Source organism: Rhinatrema bivittatum, chromosome 3 (genome assembly GCF_901001135.1).
Source record: "Rhinatrema bivittatum chromosome 3, aRhiBiv1.1, whole genome shotgun sequence".
In the NCBI taxonomy this organism is placed as follows: domain Eukaryota; kingdom Metazoa; phylum Chordata; class Amphibia; order Gymnophiona; family Rhinatrematidae; genus Rhinatrema; species Rhinatrema bivittatum.
In genome coordinates this window covers 195,819,892-195,843,368 of record NC_042617.1, presented here as the reverse complement: position 1 = coordinate 195,843,368, position 23,477 = coordinate 195,819,892, and the positions used below count along the sequence as shown (strand labels likewise).

Below are 23,477 nucleotides of genomic sequence, written 5' to 3'. Positions count from 1 at the left end.
AAAATAGGCAGCGGCGGTTGTCAGCGGGTTTGACAGCCGACGCTCAATTTTGCCGGCGTCGGTTCTTGAGCCCGCTGTCAGCCACGGGCTCGGAAACCGGACGCCGGCAAAATTGAGCGTCCGGATTTCGACCCGACAGCCGCGGGCCGACTTCAAATTCTTTTTTTTTTTTACTTTTGGAAACTTTCGGGACTTCCGACAATATCGCCATGATATTAAGTCGGAGGGTGCACAGAAAAGCACTTTCCCGGTGCCCGAAGAAATTAGCGCCTACTTTGGCGGCTTGGCTGCACATTTTGTTTTCTGAATCGCGCGGGAATAACTAATAGGGCCATCAACATGCATTTGCATGTTGCGGGCACTATTAGGTTTGGGGGATTGGACACGCGTTTTCGGCCCCTTACTGAATAAGGGATAACGCTAGCGCGTCGAAAACGCGCGTCCAATAGAGGGTTAACAGTGCGCTCTGTTGGAGCGCACTGTACTGTATCGGCCCAACAGTGAGCCATAAGTAGCCTGACAAAGAGCCACTTTCTGATGTTATTATCCTTTTTTACACATTTAAGAATTCATTCTATTTTGTGCTTGGAAAAGATCAGTCATTCAGTTTCATTAAAGAGTCACATGAAGGGCCTCCCTCCTGTGCCAAAACTGAAGATTCAGTTTCAAAGACCTGCTGAGTGGACAAGAGAACTGGCTAATTTTAGCCAGTTATCTTTAGGGAATGTTCAGCTGACCCTAACTGCTAGGTTCTCAGCTGAAACTTTTCCTAAATCTAGCTGGTAAAAATTTGACCAGCCAGATATAGTGTGACTGGGATTGACAGCTAAACTTAACTGGTTATTGCTGAAAATCAGACACTAACCTGCTAAGTCTCTTAAAAAGATAAAAACAGTCCGATGATACCTCATTCCTGCACCCAATCGCAAAATTAAAAAGCCACCCCTCTCAAGTGCCAAGCCCTCTTCAATCAATATTAAATATCAACACTGTCCGGGAACGATATCCCCTTCTGCCATCCTTCCATCCCTCCCACCTGATGGCAAAATTAAAAGCTTCTCCCCTGGAGTGCCTACCCCATTCCCTCCCATTCATTGGCCTAATTAAAAAGTCCTCCCCATGTCCCCATCCCTTCCTGTCTGCCCAATGGCCAAATTAAAAAGCACTCTCCCCCCCCCCCTCCAATCAAATGCCTACCCCTTCCCTCTCTCTCTCTCCCCACTGACTTTTATTACATGCAAGACATTCTCTGTTTCACTTGTGATCCGCTCAGAACAACTATAGTTGCACTAGGCAGAATATAAATATTTTAATACAGTAAATAAGATAATACACAAAGTAACACCAGCTGTTCGCCTCCCTTCCTCCAGTTCCTGATGGCCATGAGGGAGGGAAGAAACCCCAGCAGCACTCTCCTTATTTTGTGCAGCAGGGAATGGAAGCCGGAAAGGAAGCAGCCGAAGTTTGTCCAGCTAACTCCCACTGACACCCCACATGGTGAACTTTGGTCTGCTCTGGAAGTAACCTCTTTGTAATTGAGAGGCGAGAAACAGTTCAGGGGAAGACTACTAAAATAGCACAGGGCCTACAACGAAATCCTTACTCAGAGAGGCAAAATGATTTTCAGTTAGCATAGAAAAAAAATGGCACCAACAGACAAATGCAGATTCTACAGCACTGATCTGGAAAGAGTGACGCATCTCATCTCTGGGTGTGACATGCTGAAGTCAGAGGTCCTGAATACCAAAAGGTACAATAAGTTATAAACACTATAATGTTGCTGTACCAGAAAAACACCGAGATCACAACCCTGACAGAATTCCAGAGAATGAAGAGGTTGTGATCACCTGGGACATTCTCATTCCAACCAGGAAAAAGCTTGATGCTTGAAAACCAGATGGAGTGGTAAAGGAGATGAACACAAGAACGGCATTGCCAATAGAAAATGTCTGTACCAAGCAACTAATATGTACTAGGTATAGAGAGACAGAAGACTTTCAGGTACCAAGGGAGGCAATCAGAGACCTAGAAAATGTGGCAGATAAGACACAGAAATTGTCTCAACTGCACAGGGCGCCACCAGCTTGATTAAAAAGAGCTTCCAAGTGCGTCTTGATGCATTGCATACATATATTATATCCTATGAACTCCAGAAGGGTGCGCTCTCTTTGACACAACGCAAATATTCAGAAGAGCACTAACAGTACATTTGAGAGATACAGATTATACCCAACAAACCTTGGCTTATGAGTGAAATTCATTCATGTCACGGTATGAACAAAACAAACCCTTTTGAGTCACTATCCCAAGAGACTTAGGAAACTCAAAATGTACTCTCTGGGATAACGAATTTAATAATAACATCCAAGCTTCTATAAGTACAAGAAGGTAGTCATTTCCAAAGATGCAGCAGCCAGGGGCGGATTGACCTATTGGGGGATCGGGCTTTCCCCGGTGGGCCGGTCTAGCTGGTCACGTGGTCTCGACCGCGTGCAGCCTGCACTCAGCCCAGTGACCTCCATCAATTCAAGGTAGGTGGTGAATTGGTCATTGCAGCCTCGCAGGCCCAGTCAGCCCCCGCTAGAGACCAAGCAGCGGGGGCCGAAGAAATAAAAATCGTGGCCGGCGGCGGCCGAAGAAAAGAAGATGGGCCGGCCCGGCGCCTCCCAGACAGCCCCCGCGGGAGACCACGCCCGCGAGGGCCGAAAAAATGAAGATGGGCGCCGCCCAGTCAGCCCCCGCTAGAGACCAAGCAGCGGGGGCCGAAGAAATAAAAATCGTGGCCGGCGGCAGCCGAAGAAAAGAAGATGGGCCGGCGCCTCCCAGACAGCCCCCGCGGGAGACCAAGCCCGCAAGGGCCGAAAAATTGAAGATGGGCGCCGCCCAGCAACCCCCCCTAGAGACTAGCGGGGGCCGAAGAAATTAAAATCATGGCCGGCGGCGGCGAAAAAATGAACACCGGTGCTGCTAACCCCCGCCGGAGACCAGCTGTTCAGCTGGGGGCCTTAGATCGGCAGAGTGCTTCTGTGTGTGTGTGTATGTGTGAAAGGAATGGCGCTTCTGGGTGTGTGTGTGTGTGAGAAAGGAATGGTGCTTCAGTGTGCTTCTGTGTGTGTGAGAAAGGAATGGTGCTTCTGTGTGTGTTTGTGTGTGTGAGAAAGGAATGGTGCTTCTGTGTGTGTGTGTGAGGAAGGAGTGGTGCTTCTGTGTGTGTGAGAAAGGAATGGTGCTTGTGTGTGTGTTTGTGTGTGTGTGTGTGAGAAAGGAATGGTGCTTCTGTGTGTGTGTGTGCCTGAGAAAGGAATGGTGCTTCTGTGTGTGTGGGAAAGGAATTGTGCTTGTGTGTGTGTGTGTGTGTGTGTGAGAAAGGAATGGTGCTTCTGTGTGTGTGTGTGTGCCTGAGAAAGGAATGGTGCTTCTGTGTGTGTGGGAAAGGAATTGTGCTTGTGTGTGTGTGTGTGTGTGTGAGAAAGGAATGGTGCTTCTGTGTGTGTGTGTGTGCCTGAGAAAGGAATGGTGCTTCTGTGTGTGTGGTGTATATGTGAGTCAGGGAGGGTGCTTGTGTGAGTCAATGCGTGTGTACGAGAGAGAGATGGAGCATGTTTTTGGCTGGCTTGTGGCTGTGAGAGGAGGGCATGTGTGTGATTGAAATCCTGTGTATAAGTAAGGGGAGCGAGAGCATTGTGTGATTGAAATCCTGCGTGTAAGTAAGGGGAGCGAGAGCATTGTGTGATTGAAATCCTGTGTGTAAGTAAGGGGAGCGAGAGCATTGTGTGATTGAGAGAGACTGGCCAGAGAGGCGACGTATGTGTGAAACTGAACAGGGAGATGACTGGTGGTATGTGTGTGCTTGTGTGTGAGAGAGAGATACTGGTTGGGGAGATGATTGGTGTGTGAGAGACAGAAACTGGTCTTAAGGGTGTGACTGGTGTGTGTGTGTGTGTGTGTGTGTGTGTGTGAGAGAGAGAGAAGATACTGGTTGTGGTCCCTAAGGAAGAGGACCATGAGGACAGCTTCAGCAGCTACTGCTGCTTCTGGTGTGGCCTGCAAGGGAAAGAAGTAGGAGAACTGCTGGAGAGGGTAAGTAAAGGTGACTTTTTAAATTCATTTTTCTTGACTGACTACCATTTTAATTATTGGGTAGTGTGTGATGTCTTCTATTTGAAATATTTTATTGGTGTTTTGATAAAGGTTTCAAAATTTGCTTGAGTCTTTAATTATTGGATATTCTATTCATCAGCTGTTTTGAAATTATTTTATTAGTATGATATTATGATTCATGATTTATATATCTTCATTTTATTGATTGTTTCATGAGGAATGGTGACATTTTTGTTTTTCCATTGTTGCACTGTATGGAGTATGGCATGATACGTTTTAGTTTAGTTTTTGTCTGCACATTTCTGTTTATACTTTATGTGGCTTTATTCTGTATTTGGTGAGAGTTTGTGTTCTGCATGCAAAGACTGAGATGAAGCATTCTTTTAGCATGTGGTTTCTCTGTAGGGATCTGTAGTAGCTTGGCCTGTTCTGTTTTCCTGATAGGAGGTGTATTGATATTTTAGATTCTGGTGTAATATTTGTGGTATTCTTTTTCATAGGTGGGGTTGTTATTCTTTGAGTTTTGGCAAATAGTACTGTGTTGATACGGGAGGACCATGCCGAAATATAGGGGTGTGTACATATATATGTAAATTATATATGTAAATGTAATTGGGTACCCATGGGCCAGTATGGAGAAAAATCCCCTGGGCCACTATTTTCCCTCAATCCGCCCCTGGCAGCAGCTCAAGGACAAGGGGTCATGATATGAAGTTAGGTGGGAGGCTCACAAGAAATGTGAAACTATGCTTTTTTACTGAGAGAGCCATGAACGCTTGCAATCACCTCAGGAAATAGTAACCTAAACAGAGAAAGTTTTCCAGCATATTTAGGACAGATACGCAGAGCAGTGGTAAGGACAAGGCAGAGAGAAGACTGAAGATCATACAGTGGCAATGGTTACTTAGTGGACAATGGAAGCTGGGCAGACTGGGTAGACCAACCACTAGGCTAACTATGTGACTTCTTGGTCTCAGGTTGCACATTACTGATAGACTTGTACAATATTTGTGGCACAGCTACTAGAGCAGCAAGTTGGTGTTAGCCTTCTTTTAGGGAATTGTATTCAACCGTGGCTCACCAATAATAAATTTCAGGGTGGTTCATTTACAGTACAGAATTTCAAAAGCAGTTCAGAGCACAATGAGGCTAGAACTTTGGTTCTGGGGTTAATAGAAGATAACATTTCACACATGGCTGTCTACAAAAGTAATCTGTTTTGGCTCATTGGATGGCCATGCCTTAGAAATACAATGCATATATTCTGAATATCGTTAGTTAAACCAACCTGCTACTACTATAACATCGGGTAGCAAGAATCGGTTTAGCCCTTTTCTCATTCCCTGTAGCTTTCCCACGAGTGATGTAGACTTTGGTACAGTGAGGTATACACATACGCCAAACAGACTATTTCACTAATCAAATGATAAAGGGGAAAGCTGACATCTTCTGAAGCATATATTTTAACAAGAAGTTCCACCCCAAAATAAAGGATCCTACTTTCCAGAAGTGTGTGCATGTGTGTGTTGCCCCTGCCTCGATCTGGACCCAGGCACAGGGGCTCACTGGAAGGCTCAAAGATCAAGGCTGGTCCCATGACCTCTTCAGGGTTCCTGCATGGGGGGGATTCTTCTTTTCAAGATCCTTAGGGTTTCTCCATTCTGGGGCTCTTCTGCTCATCATCCCAGTCAAGGTAAAAATCACCTCACTGTATGCCAAAACTGTTGTTCAAAATAAAAGTCTTTATTGGCACTGAAGGCAGGAACAAAAACAATCCAAATAACGCTACACCAGTTGATAGTGCACCAAACAGCAAACAGCCCAAAATCAAATCTCAGTCTCCTTCAGCAGCACTCTTCTGCACTCACAGGCAAGTTACCTCCATGGGGCTGGAATCCTCTTCCCTCGGGTCTCCCCAGGTATCTTTTTCAGTAGAACAGCTCTTCCTACATCTTTCTGTACTTCCTCTCACTCTGGCAAGCTATTGGCTGACTCTTCTGACAATCAGGAACTTCTTTGGGACATCTCTTCTTGCAAAGTCTCACCAAAAACAAATCCTCTCTGGCACACCCTTTTTGAAGACCCCTCTCAGAAACAAGATAAGGTATATTCCTTGCCATCTCCCAAGACTTCTTCCTTTCAGTCAAACTGGCCCCAGCCACCTTTCCCTGACAAGATCCCTTCTTCATCCTCGTCTCTTGAAAGCCAGAGCACCCTGGTCTTGGGCCGCAGGCACTCCCTCAAAAGAGGAATCATTCAAATCTTCAGCATGTTTCCTTTTCGGGAGAAAGCATTCCCTTGGACTTTTCCTGTGGAGGGACCACTCCCCCAGTTGTACTCCTCTGTGAAGAGATGGGCACTCTCAGGCTGCAGGCTGCAGATCGAGTTCTTCCGATTCCAATCTATCAGGAATCCGGCTGCTTACTCTCTCAGACTACTGCATCACATGGGTGCAGGAATTTTGTTAACACCCCTCCCACTGGGGAGTTTCACAACCCTTAAACACTCCCACCTACACTCACCTCACTAGCGGGGGCAGGGTCTGTTGAAACCACTGATCATACACTATAAAACTCATGCACTAGTAAGGGGCAGAATTGGGGACCCCCTTACATGTGTATTCATGATCTGTACATATGCACGGATTTAAAAATCTATCACCCATGCTAAGTCCTCATGCGCCCCCCCCCCCCCCCGGCTTGTCCTGAAAATTTGGTTTAGAAAGGACAACAAACATAAAATTTATTAGGGACATATACACACACACACTCCCCAATCTTGTATACCTTCTTTTCCTTCAGAAAGAAGACTTTTAAAAAGTTCCTTATCTATTGTACACAAGAGCATCAGAATTATTTTGTGTTTTCTAAGACAGTCAAGGGAATTGCATCATTGGTTCATTGCAAGCACTTGGGTTGCTGGCCACCACTTGGCATTTGACAGAGCATCCACAAGGACAGAATCCTTGTCATCTCTTATTGCTTAAATATGTAATGACTGCAGTGTTTCCAAGTAAGGATGTTTCTTAAAGTTTGCGTCGTCCTTCTGTCACTGAAGACTCCTTCAGTGTGTGGCACAGAAAGCCACACCCGCTAATTGCAACAGGGCTTAAATCTGTAGCAAACTGAATATAAATTAAGCATTTTATGATCAGCAGCTTGAAAGTGACAGCGGATAATTTATCTGCATGTTCTCGAAGCAGATGTGCTGTTTTGTGGAAAGAATTTTAAAGCCTGCTACAGGCAAAATGTGAGGGACAAGTTCAAATGCTTAAACGAGAAACCAGATGCTGCTTAATTTATACGAAAGAACACAAATAATTTCTGAAGGATTTTGATGCCCTTATAGAATAGATAACACACTTCAAAGGGCACAGAAGGGTCTGATGTAGGGGTCAAGTTTTTCCCAGTTAATCTACGTTTAATGCCTTCCCAGGTGTAATTGTTTGTAGTATATACAGCAGTTTCTCTCAGGTTAATTGCACAGAGCACTATCAATGCTTCATAGTCCCATTTGGACCTCTTACCTTCCCCCAACCACTAACACAGTGTTGCCTTCCCTCAGTCCTCACCTGACTGCCAACAATCTTGTGTTTCTCCGACAAGGGGCGGTACAGTATAAGGGATAAAGTTCTGTGCACAAAACAAGAGCAGTTTATGGGGGTGATCATATTTGATGATCTTAAGATGGCCAAACAGGTAGATAAGGTGATGGCAAAAGCCAGAAAGGTGTTTGAGTGCACAGAGAGATGAATAGCCAGAAAGAAAAAGGAGGTGATAGTGCCTCTGAATAATCTCTGGTGATACATTATTTGGCGCATTGTATGCAATTCTGGAGATGGCTCCTTCAAAAAGTTGGTGGAATCTGTCCAGAGGGCATTTACTAAAATGGTCAGTGTTCTTCATTATAAGGCGAATTTTAAAAGCCTGATGCATGCACTAATTATGGGATGCACAAATATGCTAGGCTCACACACGCCCAGTGGATTTTAAAAGCCATCGAGATGCACGCATATCTCCCGCAGCGTGCACATCTCAGGGGTTTACAAAAAGGGGCGGGGCATGGGCGTTTCGGGGCGTGAAGCTGAGATGTGAGCATAAACACTGACGCGATCTGGCACACGCCAAGGCCCCCTGCTGCAAAACTTTACTTCTGCTATGGATGACATGTAAGTTAAAAAATAAAGAAAAATAAGAAGAGCTGAGGGGTTTTAAGGGTCAGGGCTAACTGGGGGGGGGGGTGAAGTTGGAGCACCTATCTCTTAACTGGGCGAACTGGGAATGAACTGGTAAAACTGGGAATAATGTTGGTGAGCTCCCCTTTTAAAATCCGCCAGTTTATGCAGTAGACATGGCATTTGCATACAAATGTGCGCGCCCACTTCAAATTTGGCACACGTGTGCATGGCCAAGCTATTTTATATCATGCGCGCATATGCTATAAAATGACTGAGGCCCTGGTGTATGTGCGCAAATATGCACATGCACCTGGTTTGAAAGCTGCCTGTAGATAGGGGCAGAGTTAAAGATTTAAAACTGTGTGTCCTTGAAGAAAGGAGAAAAAGGGAAGATATGACAGAGACATTTAAATAGCTCCAAGGATTACATGTACAGGAGACAGGTCTCTTCCAACAGAGAGGATGGGCTCTGGTGTAAGGGATGTTCCGATCCCTTACCAGTGTTTTTCCCCTTTTGATCAACACTAGGGACTTGCAGTTTTTTGACCATCCCTAGAAGCGTCCTTCTCCCAAGGCTTGGATTGGTCAGCTTGGCTCTATATTTTGGGGCTGAGTATGTGCAGAAAGCAGAGGGTGCTTGGAACTGGATTGGTGCTGTGAGGAGAGGTTTTTGGTGGAGGGGCTCTGGCTAGGCCCCTCTGGCCTGGAGAAGAGAGGGACGGAGGTACTGGAGACTGATTTTGGAAAAAAAAGCAGCTTTTCTGTTTTTCTTTACTTGATCCCAGTTTCAGGAGGGGACACCCCCTCCCCCCCCCCCCCTTCATCTGTATGCGTTGCCTGCCCTACACCCAGCTGAAGTGGGGTGGCTCTTGCATCTGCTTGAAAGAAGAGAAGTTTTTGAGAGAAGCAGTTCTATGATATTTTTAGACGTTATGGGACTCTGACATCCAAGGTCCAGAACTGAGGACAATCAGAATGATTGAGACCTGGCCTTTTTTTTTTGCCAGGAGCCCACTTTCAGTTACCCAGGAGTGTGGATCTTTCAAAAGTCCCTACCCAATAGGGATTACTGGCACAGAGAACAGGTACTGTGATTTTTTTTTTGTGTGTGTTACTTTCTGGAGGATGCATGGACTTTGTTTTTTTCTGAATTGGACTGTAAAGTTTATTTTTGTTACAGTTAATTTATTTGAACACCACTTCCAGTGTCCTGCCTGTTTCTATCATGAAGGAAGGTACAATAATCCCTGTCAGCCATAGTACAGGGAGTACTAACCGTGAGAGAGTGAAGAGACCGAAAGTGGGTCTCCCTTGCCCCTGCAGGTCTTGGGTCCAGGAGCTTAAGCCTCACGCCCAGGGTTGAAAGGACTGGTGCCCGAGAACTGGGACTTAGCCCCGGGACTGAATGTGTCCCCTGCACCAATTGGACCCTAACTCCGAAGTAAGGGGCTACATTAGAATGAGGTGTCATGGGATGAGGGTGAACAGGGGTAAAATCAGGAATAATCTAAGGAAATATCTCTTTATGGAAAGGCTGATGGATACATGGAATGACCTCCCAGTGGAGATGGTGGAGACAGGAAGTGTGTCAGAGCCCAAGAAAGCACGGGATAAGCACAAAAGATCTCTGAGGGAGAGGGAGAGATTGTAAAAGTCCCACCTACCAGCAGCAGTGGCGCCAGCTGTAGATAGCATTTGTGTTCAGCGAATGCTATCTACAGCTCTTCAGATTAGTCAGTTTTTTGTATGTTTTATAGGGCATCTTTAACAATTTTTTTTTTTATTTCAGTGAGAACACTACAGGGGACTTTGGCTGAATGACTGATGCTCCTGAAGAAGCTGTATCAACGAAACATGTTGGGCTAATGGTGTTCATTATATAATTTATATGCACTCTATCTGCGCCCGATTGTGAGATCTTTCAAGCTGTCTTTTTCACCTTATATGAGCAAATATAAATGAATAACTACCCAGTAAGTTGAAGATCGTTATGTGGTTGTGGGAGCTGTGAGAACAGTTTTGTTGATGTAATTTTGGTTGTTATGGATGCAATTGATGTCTTCTGGTAAGGTACACTTTCTAAATACCATCAACATTTAGGATTGACTTTTCTAAATCACTACTGGGAAAGTTGCTCCTTGTTTGAAAACATCAATTGAGAAAAGAAGAGACTTTTTTTTCACGTTCCTGGCAGTGACTCTGTCCTCAAGAGATTAGAAAAGAACCTTTTTAGAGCCATTTCTGGGTTTTTCTTGAAGACGGAAGAACAAAATCTGAAAGTTTATTATGATGATTTGTGAAGTGAGACGCATGATTTTTGATTTCTGTAAGTTGGGATTGCATATTTAGCTTTAAAAAAAAAAAAAAAAAGAATGGTATGGGTGTATGATTGTGGTATGTATTCATGGGCCCTTTATAGTGTGACTGATTATATAGCTGTATATATTTTGTTGTTCTGACTGTGATAATTTAGGTGGCTACAATTTACATGGTAAAAAAATGTGGTTGATTTTTGTATTTATTATAGATTGTGGTAAATGAATAATATTGGGGGTTTTTTTAAATAAAAATTGATATTTTATATTAATTTGTAAAATATAATTTTGCACTATACATTTTGATTTTGGGGTGTTATGTAACTTTTTCTGTGTAACAAATGCAACATGTCCTAGGATATCCTATTTAAGTTTCAGGCCAAAAAAAATATGAGGAAAACCTACTTGTCTGCATGCACAGTTTTGAAACAGTGCATCTTTTATACCTTCAGAAAGGGAAAGAATCAGAAAAAAACTGCAATTAACATCTTCTGCACAAAGTGCTACGGGACTTTTGTCCAAAGTACAGACTTTAAGAACTGAGCAAACGTTCCATAGCACTATCTACAGCAGCTTATAACTGAAAGATTGTTTTTTAGTGTTTTCTCATCCAGAACTTGCATGAACTCCTTGGGCAAAAGACATGTAATTTCAAAATTGTGCAAACAAACCTGCTTGCATGTTTGCTTATTGCACTATTTTGCCCTGCAGATTATATTGTTGGAGCACATATAACTTTTATCAGAAAAATACGCTTATAGACAGCAAAGTCCCTGAAGCATATGAGTGTCCCCAGTAATTTCCAAACCTTCAACAAGCTTCATGGCCCAGGTTTTCTCCCAGCCTTCTCAAATGTTCCCATATCCACTAGGCCCTCACCCCAGCCAAAAGCTCCTTCACCTGTGTAGCACTTTGTCCTGCTTCAATTACTCCAGCAGTTCCTTAGCACTTACCTTCTACTCCTCCTCCCCTCCCTCTCTTCCTGTTGCTTATGAAACATCCGAGGCACTTGTATTAAGTCTTGTAGTTCTTTCCTGGTCTCCTTTCAGCTCCTCTTCTGGGGTCCAGTAACTCTCCTACCTATCCTGCTTAGCACTGACAACCAGCACTATCTGCTAAGCTTACTTTTATACAGTTTTGAAGCAAAGAGGTACAGCCATGAGGAAAAGAGAACTGAGCATGCTCATAGGTAGCCTGCATGGAGAGGTAGTTACTGCTCTTAACAGAATGCATGGGGATTACGTGCACAGAACAGTAATTACTACCCTTAACAGAAACATGGTGGTAACCTGAATAGAGCTGCAGTTATTACCCTTAACAGAAACATGGGAGTAACCTGCATGGAGCGGCAGTTCTACCCGTAGCAACGCATGGGGGTAACGTGCATTGAGCGGCAGTACCATAAGCAAATTGTTGGGCAGACTAGATGGAGCATTTGGTCTTTATCTGCCGTCATTACTAAGTGTTAGGGAGGTGGACCCTTGAGCCGAGACGAGGTTGGTGCTACCTACAGGAGGAAGCCCCTTGTAGGTCCTTGTTGTCAGGAGGCAGTACTTGGGGAAGAGAAGACCCAACAGGACCTTCACCTATACCAGCCCACGTTTCCCGGAGGTTGAGCCCTTGAGTACCGGGGCCAGCAGGACTTAGGTGTGGGTCTCTCGATGAAGACAATCCCAAGAGGGCAGGAGGCAGAAGTGATGTCAGACGTACCAGAGGTCGGGGCCAGCAGCAGACAAGAAGAACCAGTGAACAAGCAGATGGTCAGGACAGGCGGTGGACAAGGCAGAATCCAGAGATGAACCAGGGTCAGAGCCAGAAGAGCAATCAGAGGAGATGAGGAGCAGAAACAGGAATCAGGAACAGGGCCACGGAATCAGGAGCTGAAGCTGGAGCAGAAACAGGAACAAGAACCAGGAGCAGGATCAAAGGAATCAGGAACCGAAGCAGGAGCAAGACCTGTTGCTGAGGCGAGGAGGGAAAGGTAAGGCAGGGTATTTATACCTGCCTTGCCTGATGTCATCTTCCCAGGCCACAGGGAACTTTCCTGCCTCTGGCCCTTTAAATAAACAGGAAGTGACATGCGCGCATGCCTAAGGGGTCCTCAGGAAGCAGCGGCGTCAGGAGACGCCATGAGGGCTGAGGCATGCCGTGGTGGCAGGGGCCAGCGCTGGAGACAGGGACCAGTGAAGGACGGGGCAGGAGAGCGCCTTCTGCCCCTCACGGTGAGGGGCCCCAGCTGTGCGGGCCCATGGCCGGGGCGCCTAAGTTACTATCCACTAGATTCATCAAAATGCAATACATTTTACATGAATAGAAAAATTTACTGTGATGTGTGTTAAATTGTTAGAGAGAAAGAGAGAGCAAGAACAAAAGCCTCTTTATAAGGCTCTCATATTAGTCATCTATTTATATCACTACTGGAGGGTCATCTAGTAACTCAAGGTGAGGTTTTGGTGGTGGTCTAAGGTTTGGGGGGCAGTTTTACATGCACAGTCAGAGGTACAGACAGCACAGTACACATCAGTGAAGATTTGATGTGATTTGGAGTGAGGAAAGGTACACAAAGATGAGATTTCTACAATGTACTCTCACCCTAGCTTGATGCACTCTCTACCTGGGTGCTATCAAGCTAGGGTGAGAGAACACTGTAGAAACATTGTTAGTGTATGGGGCTAAAGTGCTATGTTGGTTGGAAACTATTAAAGCTAACATGAGCTGCTCCTGCTTCTAGCACTGATTCCTTAGTCATGGGATTTCTTCGTTAGGTTTTCTAGCTAGCGGTGGGAAGATATTACCCTTTTTGAAGAGTAACGTAGCCATCTACCTGACTAAGAATTTGATTCTGACCTGAAGCAGTAGATCAGCATTACTTTATAATAATTATTTGTGGATGATCCTTTATGTTTTGGGAAGGACAAGTCTTGCTTTCACTGGGTTTCTTCACATGGCCTCTTTTGAATTCAAGTTCCAAAGCAAGAACTTTAAGCACCGCAGAAGCTGTACATGAACTGAATGCTACAGAGCCAACTTTAAGGACCGATAAGTGATCTGCTAGGGAAGTTTCCAAGATTTTGGCTCGCTGGTAACGGGAGACATCCACTTTGCTGTAAAACACGGCTGTGAGGAACCACCCAAAGTGACCTGGAAGTCTGATCTCAGTTTGCACAGAATCCTATCTCACACAAGAAACTAAGAGCATATATTGTAAACCATTATGGGCATCATGAATCTGTAATTGAGCCACTAAATGTATCAATCTTTAGTTTAGGTTGACTGAGAATTTGGCAGGGCAGTGTGCTGACATCTCCAACACACATGGATTCATGTAGATTAATTATTTGAGTTTCCTCCCCTTGACTTACGAACAAATTTGACAAACATGGGCATTTACCAAAACACTAATAGATTGCATACACATTTTTAATATGTCTGGAAAAGAGTCAATCGCTGAAGCTTTATGTGTAATCAGATCTCAACTTGTCTATCTTACAGGTGGATTTTAAAAGCCCTAATTGCGGCAAAGTCGGAAGATTCATGGAGAACTTGGGCTGGCGCAAGCCATGCAGATTTTAAAAAGCACATGCATATGTGCGGATGTCCTGGCACGCGCGCAAATATTTTTTGCCAAAAAAGGGGCGGGTGTGTTCTGGGCAGGGCATGGGCATTCCAGGATTCCTCAATGAATCCAGTGCATAAATAATTATGCTTACAAGCACGTGCCGGGGTCTCCTACCACGTAACTTTACTTCTGCTATGGATGGTGTATAAGTCAGAAAACAAAAACCAAAACAAAACGTGAGGTTTTAAGGGTCAGAGCTAACAGGAGGAAAGAGAGGCTAATTTACAGGGGGAGGTTAGGAAGTCCTATCCCTTAACGGAGCGAACTGGGAATGAACTGGTTTATATGGGTAATTATATCAGTGGCATATCTACTGAAATCCCCCCACATACGCGGTAGAGGCAGCATTTGCTCACACATGTACGTGCTTACAGCCTATTTTATACTATGCGCTGATATATGTGAATGTGTTATGAAATGGCCATGTCCTCTGGCACGGGTCGGCATATGCACGTAGATGTGCGCCTACTTGCCAGTATCAAAGTAACCATCCCAGAGTGCAAATTTCCACATATCAACATTTCTGTTATGGAAAAACAGAAAGATCATGGAGTTTCTAAGTTCAAGGTACATTCAAGTTTTAGTAATCCTCTCTCTTTTTTAATGGGCATTGCAAAAAATATATTCTTGACTACGTTTACCTGGATGGTGCTTTTCTCTTTATTTCATACCTCTAGCCATCCTCAAACCACCCAAATCTAACAGTCCTGAATCCTATTTTAACCCAGGCTTTGCTTATTTTTCCCTAAAGATTTTAGGGCCTGGCATGGTTACTCTTTATTGCGCAATGGAATGCAATATATACTGTAAACAGACAAGAAATCTGTAGTCATAACAGTATAAAAACTGATCTTAAACCAGGGGCATGAGATGTCAAGATCTCGATGAATACAAACACAATACCATATGCATGAAAGACTGCTTTGCCAGTATACTGTCAAATATGTTATATGAGTGAAGCTAAAGCTTTTTGGCTTTTGTATATTGTTGTGACAGGGAGGAGCAGCATGGTCAGCTTACAACTGTCTGAGGAACAACCTCCGCTCCTATCAGTCCTGTCAATTTGACTCCCTCTACATATTTACATTTGTCATTGTATCAGTGGCATTCATTCATTTTGTAAAACAATAATAGCAATGTACATATCCTGGCTTGGAGAGCAAGCCTAATTAAGTGGATTTTAGCACTGTATGCTGCCTGTTCAGAGAACTTTTGATCCACTGAGACTTCCTTTTCTTCCTTCTTGCATTATAACCACCACAATGCTAATCCTTTTTTCCCCCCCTAAATTTCATTTATACTGTATGAAGCTTCAGGATATGTGCATCTAGTCACTCCAGGAAATACTCAAAGATATCACATTTGTTATATAGCTGAACTCCTCCAGCCTGAGATATGAGAGTTAGAAGGATGCCTGGCGTCACCCCTGCTGTGCAATACGCAGTGTTGCTAACTAATGATGTACTAAAAGTAGGCACAATAGAACATCAAGGGTTTATATTCTCCTGTTTGAAAGGAATACACGATAAAAGCATAAACGCACAGCGAACAGAAAAAAGACAAAGCTATTAAACCGGAAAACTAAACTATGTAATTAAACCCAGGCCTCTATGGTGGTGACTGACTACTAGGTTCTGTGCTGCTGCTGCCAGCAGCTTGTTCAGTAATTGTCAGAAGAGCTGTGATGTGCAAACCAGTCAGCCGTGTGATATGAGGGGGGACAGCCGTATGATATGAGGGGGGACAGTCTGCAGCAGAGCAATTTCAAGCTTAGGACAAAATAAGCCACAATTTATAACAACATTTAAAATAAACAGAAAGCTTGATTCTGAGTTCCCTGTACCATTTCCAGAGTAGGTGAGCCACTTTAGGAGCACGATTCTCAACTGCAACATCTTTCCGCTTTGCTTTGACCGGATGAAGACGGTGTAGCTCTCAAAAACCAGTCAGAAGCAAATGGATTTGTCTGCTAAGAAAGTATCGCCTGCAGTTTTATTTCTATATATATCCAAGTGGTCTAACCTGGCAACCACTACTTCATCCCGCTGCAAAGAGTTAGGAATCCATTTGTTACCATTCAATAGCAAACCACGTGCTCCCTCTAGGTGCACTCAATGAAGATGAGTGGGATGCTGGGACTGCACTATCCATTGCAGACAGCTTTTTTTTTTTTTTTTAGATGCATCCTAAAAATAAATTACGCTGACCCAAAAAGAAATATTGTTTAACTATCAAGCTGATGTGAAAAGCTCAAAAAAGGCCTAACTGCACACGACAAATGTTTCTGCTAAAAGAAAAGAGACGGTATTATGTTCTGTGTTTTCTGGTCCACAGACAAAAGAACTTACTAGGTATCTTTCCTCTTCTTTCATGCCTGGGGTGCGGATCATGTGATTCTGCTCACCTCTCCAGTCTCCAAATCGGCGGAAGAAATAGTTTGATAAGAATCTGTTTACTGGATCTCTGATGATGTTGATGTATACTGGCTGCTCCACTCCAAACCTGGCAGGGAGAAAAGCATCCAGATGTTTGCCAGAGAACATTTGAAGCTCAAAATGCACTAGAGAAGCAAACTTCCTCTCTTGAAATTCAAAGCCACATTAAGATCACCTGGGTTCTTGATTATGGCATTAAAAAGAGAGCACAGGAATTATCTAGGATGTCGGCACATGTGACTGGGCAGTAGTTCAGCAGAAAGGTCAATGGAACGAATAGTCATCATTTCATTCCCGGTTAAATCACTTTATCTTCTCTTCTCCCCAAGGTAGTATTATGGATTTTTCATCTTTCTCTAACCCTTCTTTTTATAGGAAGCAACTTTTTAAAACGATACGAGTGCAAACTCAGTACAAATTACCCCTCCCTGAACATAGTGAAGGAGTTTGCTCAAGCACTCACTGCACCCACAGAGCTGACACTTACGCTCCGTTTCCAAACCTTCCCCAATCTGCACACCTTTGCATTGAAAAAAAAGTATATTTAAACGCTGCAGGACTTCCCTCAAGACTAGAATAATTCCCAACCTATATACAAAATAAGCACTGAATTCAGAAATGTTGTCCTATAGTGGGGAAAGGCAGGTGAGGTCGGGGTGAGTTGGAATGGAACAAATTAGAATAAAGGGGGTATAACAAAGTTACCCCTAGATGCATCAAGCGCGTTAGGGCATTATGGCGCATTAAACGGGGTCTATTGTGTTCTAAAGTGGTACTAATGTGCGATGCTTATGGCAACAACATTAGTATTTAAATATGATAATGAGCATGCAAAAATCAAGAAAATTATGCAAATGAGGGACTCCTACTGCATTGGGCGATAAAACATTGCATCAGATTTAACATGAGAAATAACAGAACCTTTTTTTTATTAGCGGTAGGGTAACAAAAACATTTGTATCGCGCCACAGCAGCCATTATCACGGAATACCAGCAATTATCACGTGCGACAAAATGAGGCCTTCTCTCTGACACACCTACACAGCCCTGGTGAGCCAATAAAAACACCTTTACTTACCTGCTTTGTCTCCTAAAGCTACAATGTTAGGGGGAAGGGTACTAGCAGTGGGACACTGGATGCTTCAGGCTGCTCAACAACAACAGGGCAGGGAGGGTCAAACGCCTCCAAGGGAAAGTACCTGCACCAGAGCCAGAGCTGCAAGCCCCGCTGGTGGAGCAGGATGGCCCACGTCAGGGCTTGCCAAGCAGGAGGGCACACAGGCGGAACAGGGAGCGCATCTTTCATCCCTGCACCACATTGCTGGGGATGCCTGAGGGCCACCTGAGCTCTCAGGCTATCACAGATTTATATCAAGAACTCAGATGGGAGCTGGATCCAGTCAAAGAAAGGTCCTTTGCATTTTATACCTTAACAAACGTTTGTCTGCCCTGCATTTTATGGCTCGTTACAAACAATTGGGAGCATGTCTCAAACCTCTTTTTCCCACTGTCTGGGCCAGGTCATAAGAGCTGTATGCAGCCACGATCTTCATTAGATACCATTCCCTCGCGAAAAGCAGGACTTGCTGGACCTGAAGAGAGGATTTCATGCCCTAGCAAACTTTCCACATGTTCTGGGAGCTACTGACTGCGCTCACGTAGCCCTCATCCCCACCCCGTGGGAGGGAGGAGATGTACCGCGACCAGAAGCTCTTCCACTCCATCAATGTGCAAATGGTCTGTGACGCTCGATTGTGCATCCTTGATGTAGTGGCCAGGTTCCCCGGGATCTGCACAATTCTTTTATACTTAGCTAATCTGGTCTGCTGGAACAATTTGACGACGGCCTCTATGCTGGTGACTGGCTACTAGGTAAGCGCTGTGCTTCTTGCTGTCATCCCTCTTGAATTATGTGTTAACAGCAAGTGGCTGTCACATGGGGGGCCTGTTAGGTATCTGAATGCCTCAGTTATATCAGAACTGTCTTTCTCATGTATTTAAAGAAGCAAGGGTGGCAGGGTCCACATTTTCCTCTCCATGCTGTACTAGCCTGCTAAGGTATCCTGTGCATAGAATACAGAGTCCAGTAAGGAGACTGTGTCCCAAGCACTACAGTATTTCTCTCTATCTGAAAGCCTATAAAAACAAATGACTGTAAAAATCCTCTGTTATAATATAGAACTAAAAAATATTGCTCCTCTCTCCTGTAGCCGTTGAAATGTCACTTGTGAACCAAAACCTATTAGGATTCACAGTGCGGGGACTCACTGGTCAGGGAGTACAAATGTACTTGCTCACTTTGCATCCCTGCGGGCTACTGAAATTAGACAGAGAGACACATTTTAAGTACAGCAACAACAACAAAAAAAACAACCCAAATGAAAGTGCTCTCAACATTATGCCATATTTAAAAGGATGGATTTTATTTTCAAAGCAGAAGAATTTACAATAATCACCTAATCTTGCATGAATGATGACAGCAAAAGCAACAATGAGCCAAAAAGGTCAGAAACTAAAAAACTGCATGCTTTCCAGCCGCTTCATGCTACAGAACAGGCCAGCCAGATTGCAAGGATCAGTAAACAAAAGCCACAGAGGCAAACCAAGCAGCTTGAAAGTCAGCTGAGTCAGACACAATACGATGATTTTTTTTTTTTAAATTCTTATTTTGTTTTATAGCGGGATGAGCGGCACTTGTCCCCTTTCCACTGTTTGCGTGTTTTTTGCGCAGTTCCCTATCCTCTCTTGGCTCTCTTGGATCCTCTCCCCCACCTTCAGCCACCTCTCCTCTGCGGCTCTACATCTCAGCACCACGGAGGCGAGGCGGCTGAAGATGGGAGAGAGGATCCAAGAGAGGTGCGAGCCCTGGCAAAACAAAAAACCCCCCACTAAACTAGAGTAGTGAGGCTTGCAGCCTGCGATTCCCACAGCAAGAGGCACAATTTCCCGTAGCAACAGGCAGCCCACAGAGACACTGTTATCCCAGGGCTTTGCCTGGACGCCCCTAACCACCGATAAGTGAGTATAAAGTCTTTTTGATTATTCACAGTAGCTGCTGCAGCTTTTAAACTCTGGAGGAGGGAGAAGAGAGAGTGTGCGAATTACTGGGCATTTGTGTCAGCAGTCAGAGTTTGTGTAAGTGTGTATGTGTGACTGATCGTGTGTATCAGCATGTAGGTGTGATAGTGTATGTGTGTCAGCATCTGAGAGTATATGAACATAAGAACATAAGAAATTGCCATGCTGGATCAGACCAAGAGTCCATCAAGCCCAGCATCCTTTTTCCAACAGAGGCCAAACCAGGCCACAAGAACCTGGCAAGTACCCAAACACCAAGAAGATCCCATGCTACTGATGCAATTAATAGCAGTGGCTATTCCCTAAGTAAACTTGATAAATAGCAGTTAATGGACTTCTCTTCCAAGAACTTACCCAAACCTTTTTTGAACCCAGCTACACTAACTGCACTAACCACATCCTCTGGCAACAAATTCCAGAGCTTAATTGTGCATTGAGTGAAAAAGAATTTTCTCTGATTAGTCTTAAATGTGCTACTTGCTAACTTCATGGAATGCCCCCTAGTCCTTCTACTATCCGAAAGTGTAAATAACCGATTCACATCTACTCGTTCAAGACCTCTCGTGATCTTAAAGACCTCTATCATATTCCCCCATCAGCCAACTCTTCTCGAAGCTGAACAGCCCTAACCTCTTCAGCCTTTCCTCATAGGGGAGCTGTTCCATCCCCTTTGTCATTTTGGTTGCCCTTCTCTGTACCTTCTCCATCGCAACTATATATTTTTTGAGATGCGGCGACCAGAATTGTACACTGTATTCAAGGTGAGGTCTCACCATGGAGCGATACAGAGGCATTATGACATTTTCTGTTTTATTAACCATTCTCTTCCTAATAATTCCTAACATTCTGTTTGCGTTTTTGACTGTGTGATCATGTGAGTGTATGAGTGATTGCGTGTTTGGGAATGTATGTATCAGTGAGCATGTGAGACTGTATGTATGACTGATCATGTGTGTCAGTATGTATGTGTGATTGTGTGTGTGACTGAATATATGTGGGTCAGCATCTGAGAATATATATGTGATCGTGTGTGTGTCAGCATTTGAGTGTATGTGTTACTGATTGTGAGTGTGTCAGTGTGTGGTAATCTTTAGCAGGCCCATACAGTAAACTGCGCGGGAGAGCCGGTGCTCCGAGGTGAGCGCCCGCTCTCCCAACGCGCACCCAGACACCTCTCATGGGCACGCGATTCAGTATTTAAATTAGGGCCCGCTCTAATAAGGAGGAGCTAAGGACACTAGCGCGTCCCTAGCGCCTACTTATTGGCGAAAGTGGTGGCTGAATAAGGGGTAATAATAGCGAGTCAAAAATTCCCTGAGTGGCTTGCTGGACTTGGGCTAACTAGGTGTTAAAAAACAATAATTAAACTTCCATATACTTGCTATAGCACAGAGGAATAAATGAAGTAAATTTGTGTGTGTGTGTGTGTGTGTGTGTGTGTGTGTGTGTGAGAGTGCACTCTCTCACACTCAGTCTCTTTCTCTCAATCACACTTGATATTCTCTGCGTCTATGTCCTTTAATTATTGTGTAGTGTTGGAGCTTGCGTCAGTCTTGAGCTCGGGACACTCAAGGCTTGGCAATTCTGTTACGGTGATGATGGGACAGAGTGCAACCAGGAGCTCTCCAGCATGGGACAAGGAGAGGGTGTGCCCTTGCGATGTGAACAGTCCAAGTCTGGGAGTCAGGAGCCTCGAATCCTCCACCGACCTGCACTCCCATGAGACCACCAATGCAATGGTGGTCTCTGAGTGGTCCTCCGACTACTCCAAGCCCTTTTGGACCTGTCACAGGGTGCAGCAGAGGCAGCAGGCTGGACAGAGGTCACAGTGGAAGGAGGCCAAAGGCACTGGAGCTTTGAACGAAGACACTGGAGCTTGGAATGAAGACTCTGATGTGAAGCTAAGACGAAGACAAGAAACAAGGAGAGATGAGCAAGGCCCTCAGGCGCCCTCCACAGCACGTGGGGCTGGTCGCGGACCGCACTGTCCCCTTCGCGCCCTACATAGCTGGATGGCTGGTCGCGGAGCACGAGGAAGAGTTGTTCAGGCTCAGGAAGTCTCTTAGAGCAGGATTGCAGTAACCCCTTGGATCCTCCAGAGTCGAGACTTGGAAAGACAAAGATAAAACTTGGAACTTGGAAGCTCGGATTAAAAGCAGGGAGTCTTCAGAGGCACGGGTCCTACAGGACCTGGAGCATTAGGACCAGAAACATTACGGAACTTGGGAAATCATGCCACATCGAGGAGGTGAAGAGGGGCTTCCTGCCGCAGGAACAAGGGCCTCTCCCCCGGAGGGGGCAAGGAACGCTGGGGGCCTCCTGCCACAAAGGGAAAGACCCGGCACGGCTCCTGCCATACTGGCAAGATAGCGGCCAGGCTGCGAGTACCCATGGCGGCGGCAGCCCGGACTGCAGAGGTGGGCTGGTTGGCGGCGTCCTGCCGCAGGAGAGCCCGGGGATACGGCCTCCAGGCCGCGAGGCAAGATGGCGGCGTCGGGGGAGTCAGGCCAGCCAGCTAAGGAGCTGCTTGCGGCTAGGCCCGCGAGCAGAACCGCAACATGTAGTAACTGCAAGGATGTTCTTTAGTAGATGAACTTTAGAATTAATAATGACTTTTCTTCAGGCACCCTATGGTTCTCACAGACTCTGCCATACTGAGTTTGCATTCCTCTTTAACTGTCTCATTAAGTGTATGACTTAAAAATATATATTCTATCAAAAGCTGTATTACCTTTTGCCAGTTATTGTCAATATTGAGCCCTCATTAGATTTGGCATTCAGCTTTATAACAGCAAACAGTTTTTTCCTTAAATACTTGATGATAAAAATTCTTGGTATATAATTCAGATTTGAATCCAAAATATTTAAAATTGTTAGAACTGGAGTGAAATTATAATGCTCTTTATTGTTAATGTCCTTCTCTGTTATTTCTTTTCATTTTTTTTCCAAATAGTATATAAAACAGAGTTCCACCTTATGTGAAAAAATCTTTTCAATGAATATATCACTTATGCCTCCTCGACTGCCAGTCACTCTTCTTTTCTACAAATCACTTTCACACACACTTCACACTCACACTATATTATAAGCCTGCTCTCTCTGTGCTTTAACTTAGTTTTTGGCAAATGAGAAGTCTCATTATAGAGACAAGGAGTGAACCTTCTGCTCTCTCTCTTTGCCAACTGTCGCTCCACCAGATTCTGTGACTGACAGGTTCTTCTGTTACAGTGATATTAGCTCCAAGCTAAAATGTACTATTAAAGTCCAGTACCCCCTTCTAAAATACTGCGGAGTTGTATTACTTTTTGGGCTACTTAAAGTTGTATCTACTTCAATTAAGCTAATCATATTATATCTTTATAGTATTCTTTTTTTTTTTATTATTTTTTATTTATCAGCTTTTTCATGCGTTTTACAAAGAACATCTTTGCAGTGTAACTAAGAATCATTCTCGCTTTTATAATCATATCAAACAACTCCTAATTTTATCCTTGGTCTCACAATTCCAAATCATTAAATATTTGAACATGCTACACCAATACCTCTTAATCCAGATGTAACCTTAGTTTTTGAAGTCTTCACTCCTATAGAAATAACCGCCAGTTCTTATTTACTTAACCCTATTCTGTAGACGTAAACTTTTCATGAAGACTGTAATCTGTAAACACCTGTATTTATTATAAGAACTTGTATTTACTATTTATATTTATTATTTAGCTATTAACATTGTTCTATTACCACTTGGTACTATT

The 23,477-nt window shown here is 44.3% G+C and overlaps 1 protein-coding gene and 1 long non-coding RNA gene across 2 annotated transcripts in view; one reads left to right on the top strand and one right to left on the bottom strand.

Annotated features, from left to right (window-relative positions):
• Positions 1-23,477, bottom strand: part of UST (uronyl 2-sulfotransferase) — a 615,337-nt gene that overhangs the window by 167,285 nt on the left and 424,575 nt on the right. The window contains exon 5 of the mRNA XM_029594058.1: positions 16,561-16,714. Coding sequence (XP_029449918.1) covers positions 16,561-16,714 — 154 coding nt within the window. The remainder of the gene's footprint in view (positions 1-16,560; positions 16,715-23,477) is intronic.
• Positions 8,922-10,814, top strand: LOC115087194. Its single transcript, XR_003855456.1, has 3 exons — positions 8,922-9,002; positions 9,286-9,363; positions 10,068-10,814. It is a non-coding gene; the product is annotated as an uncharacterized LOC115087194 (long non-coding RNA).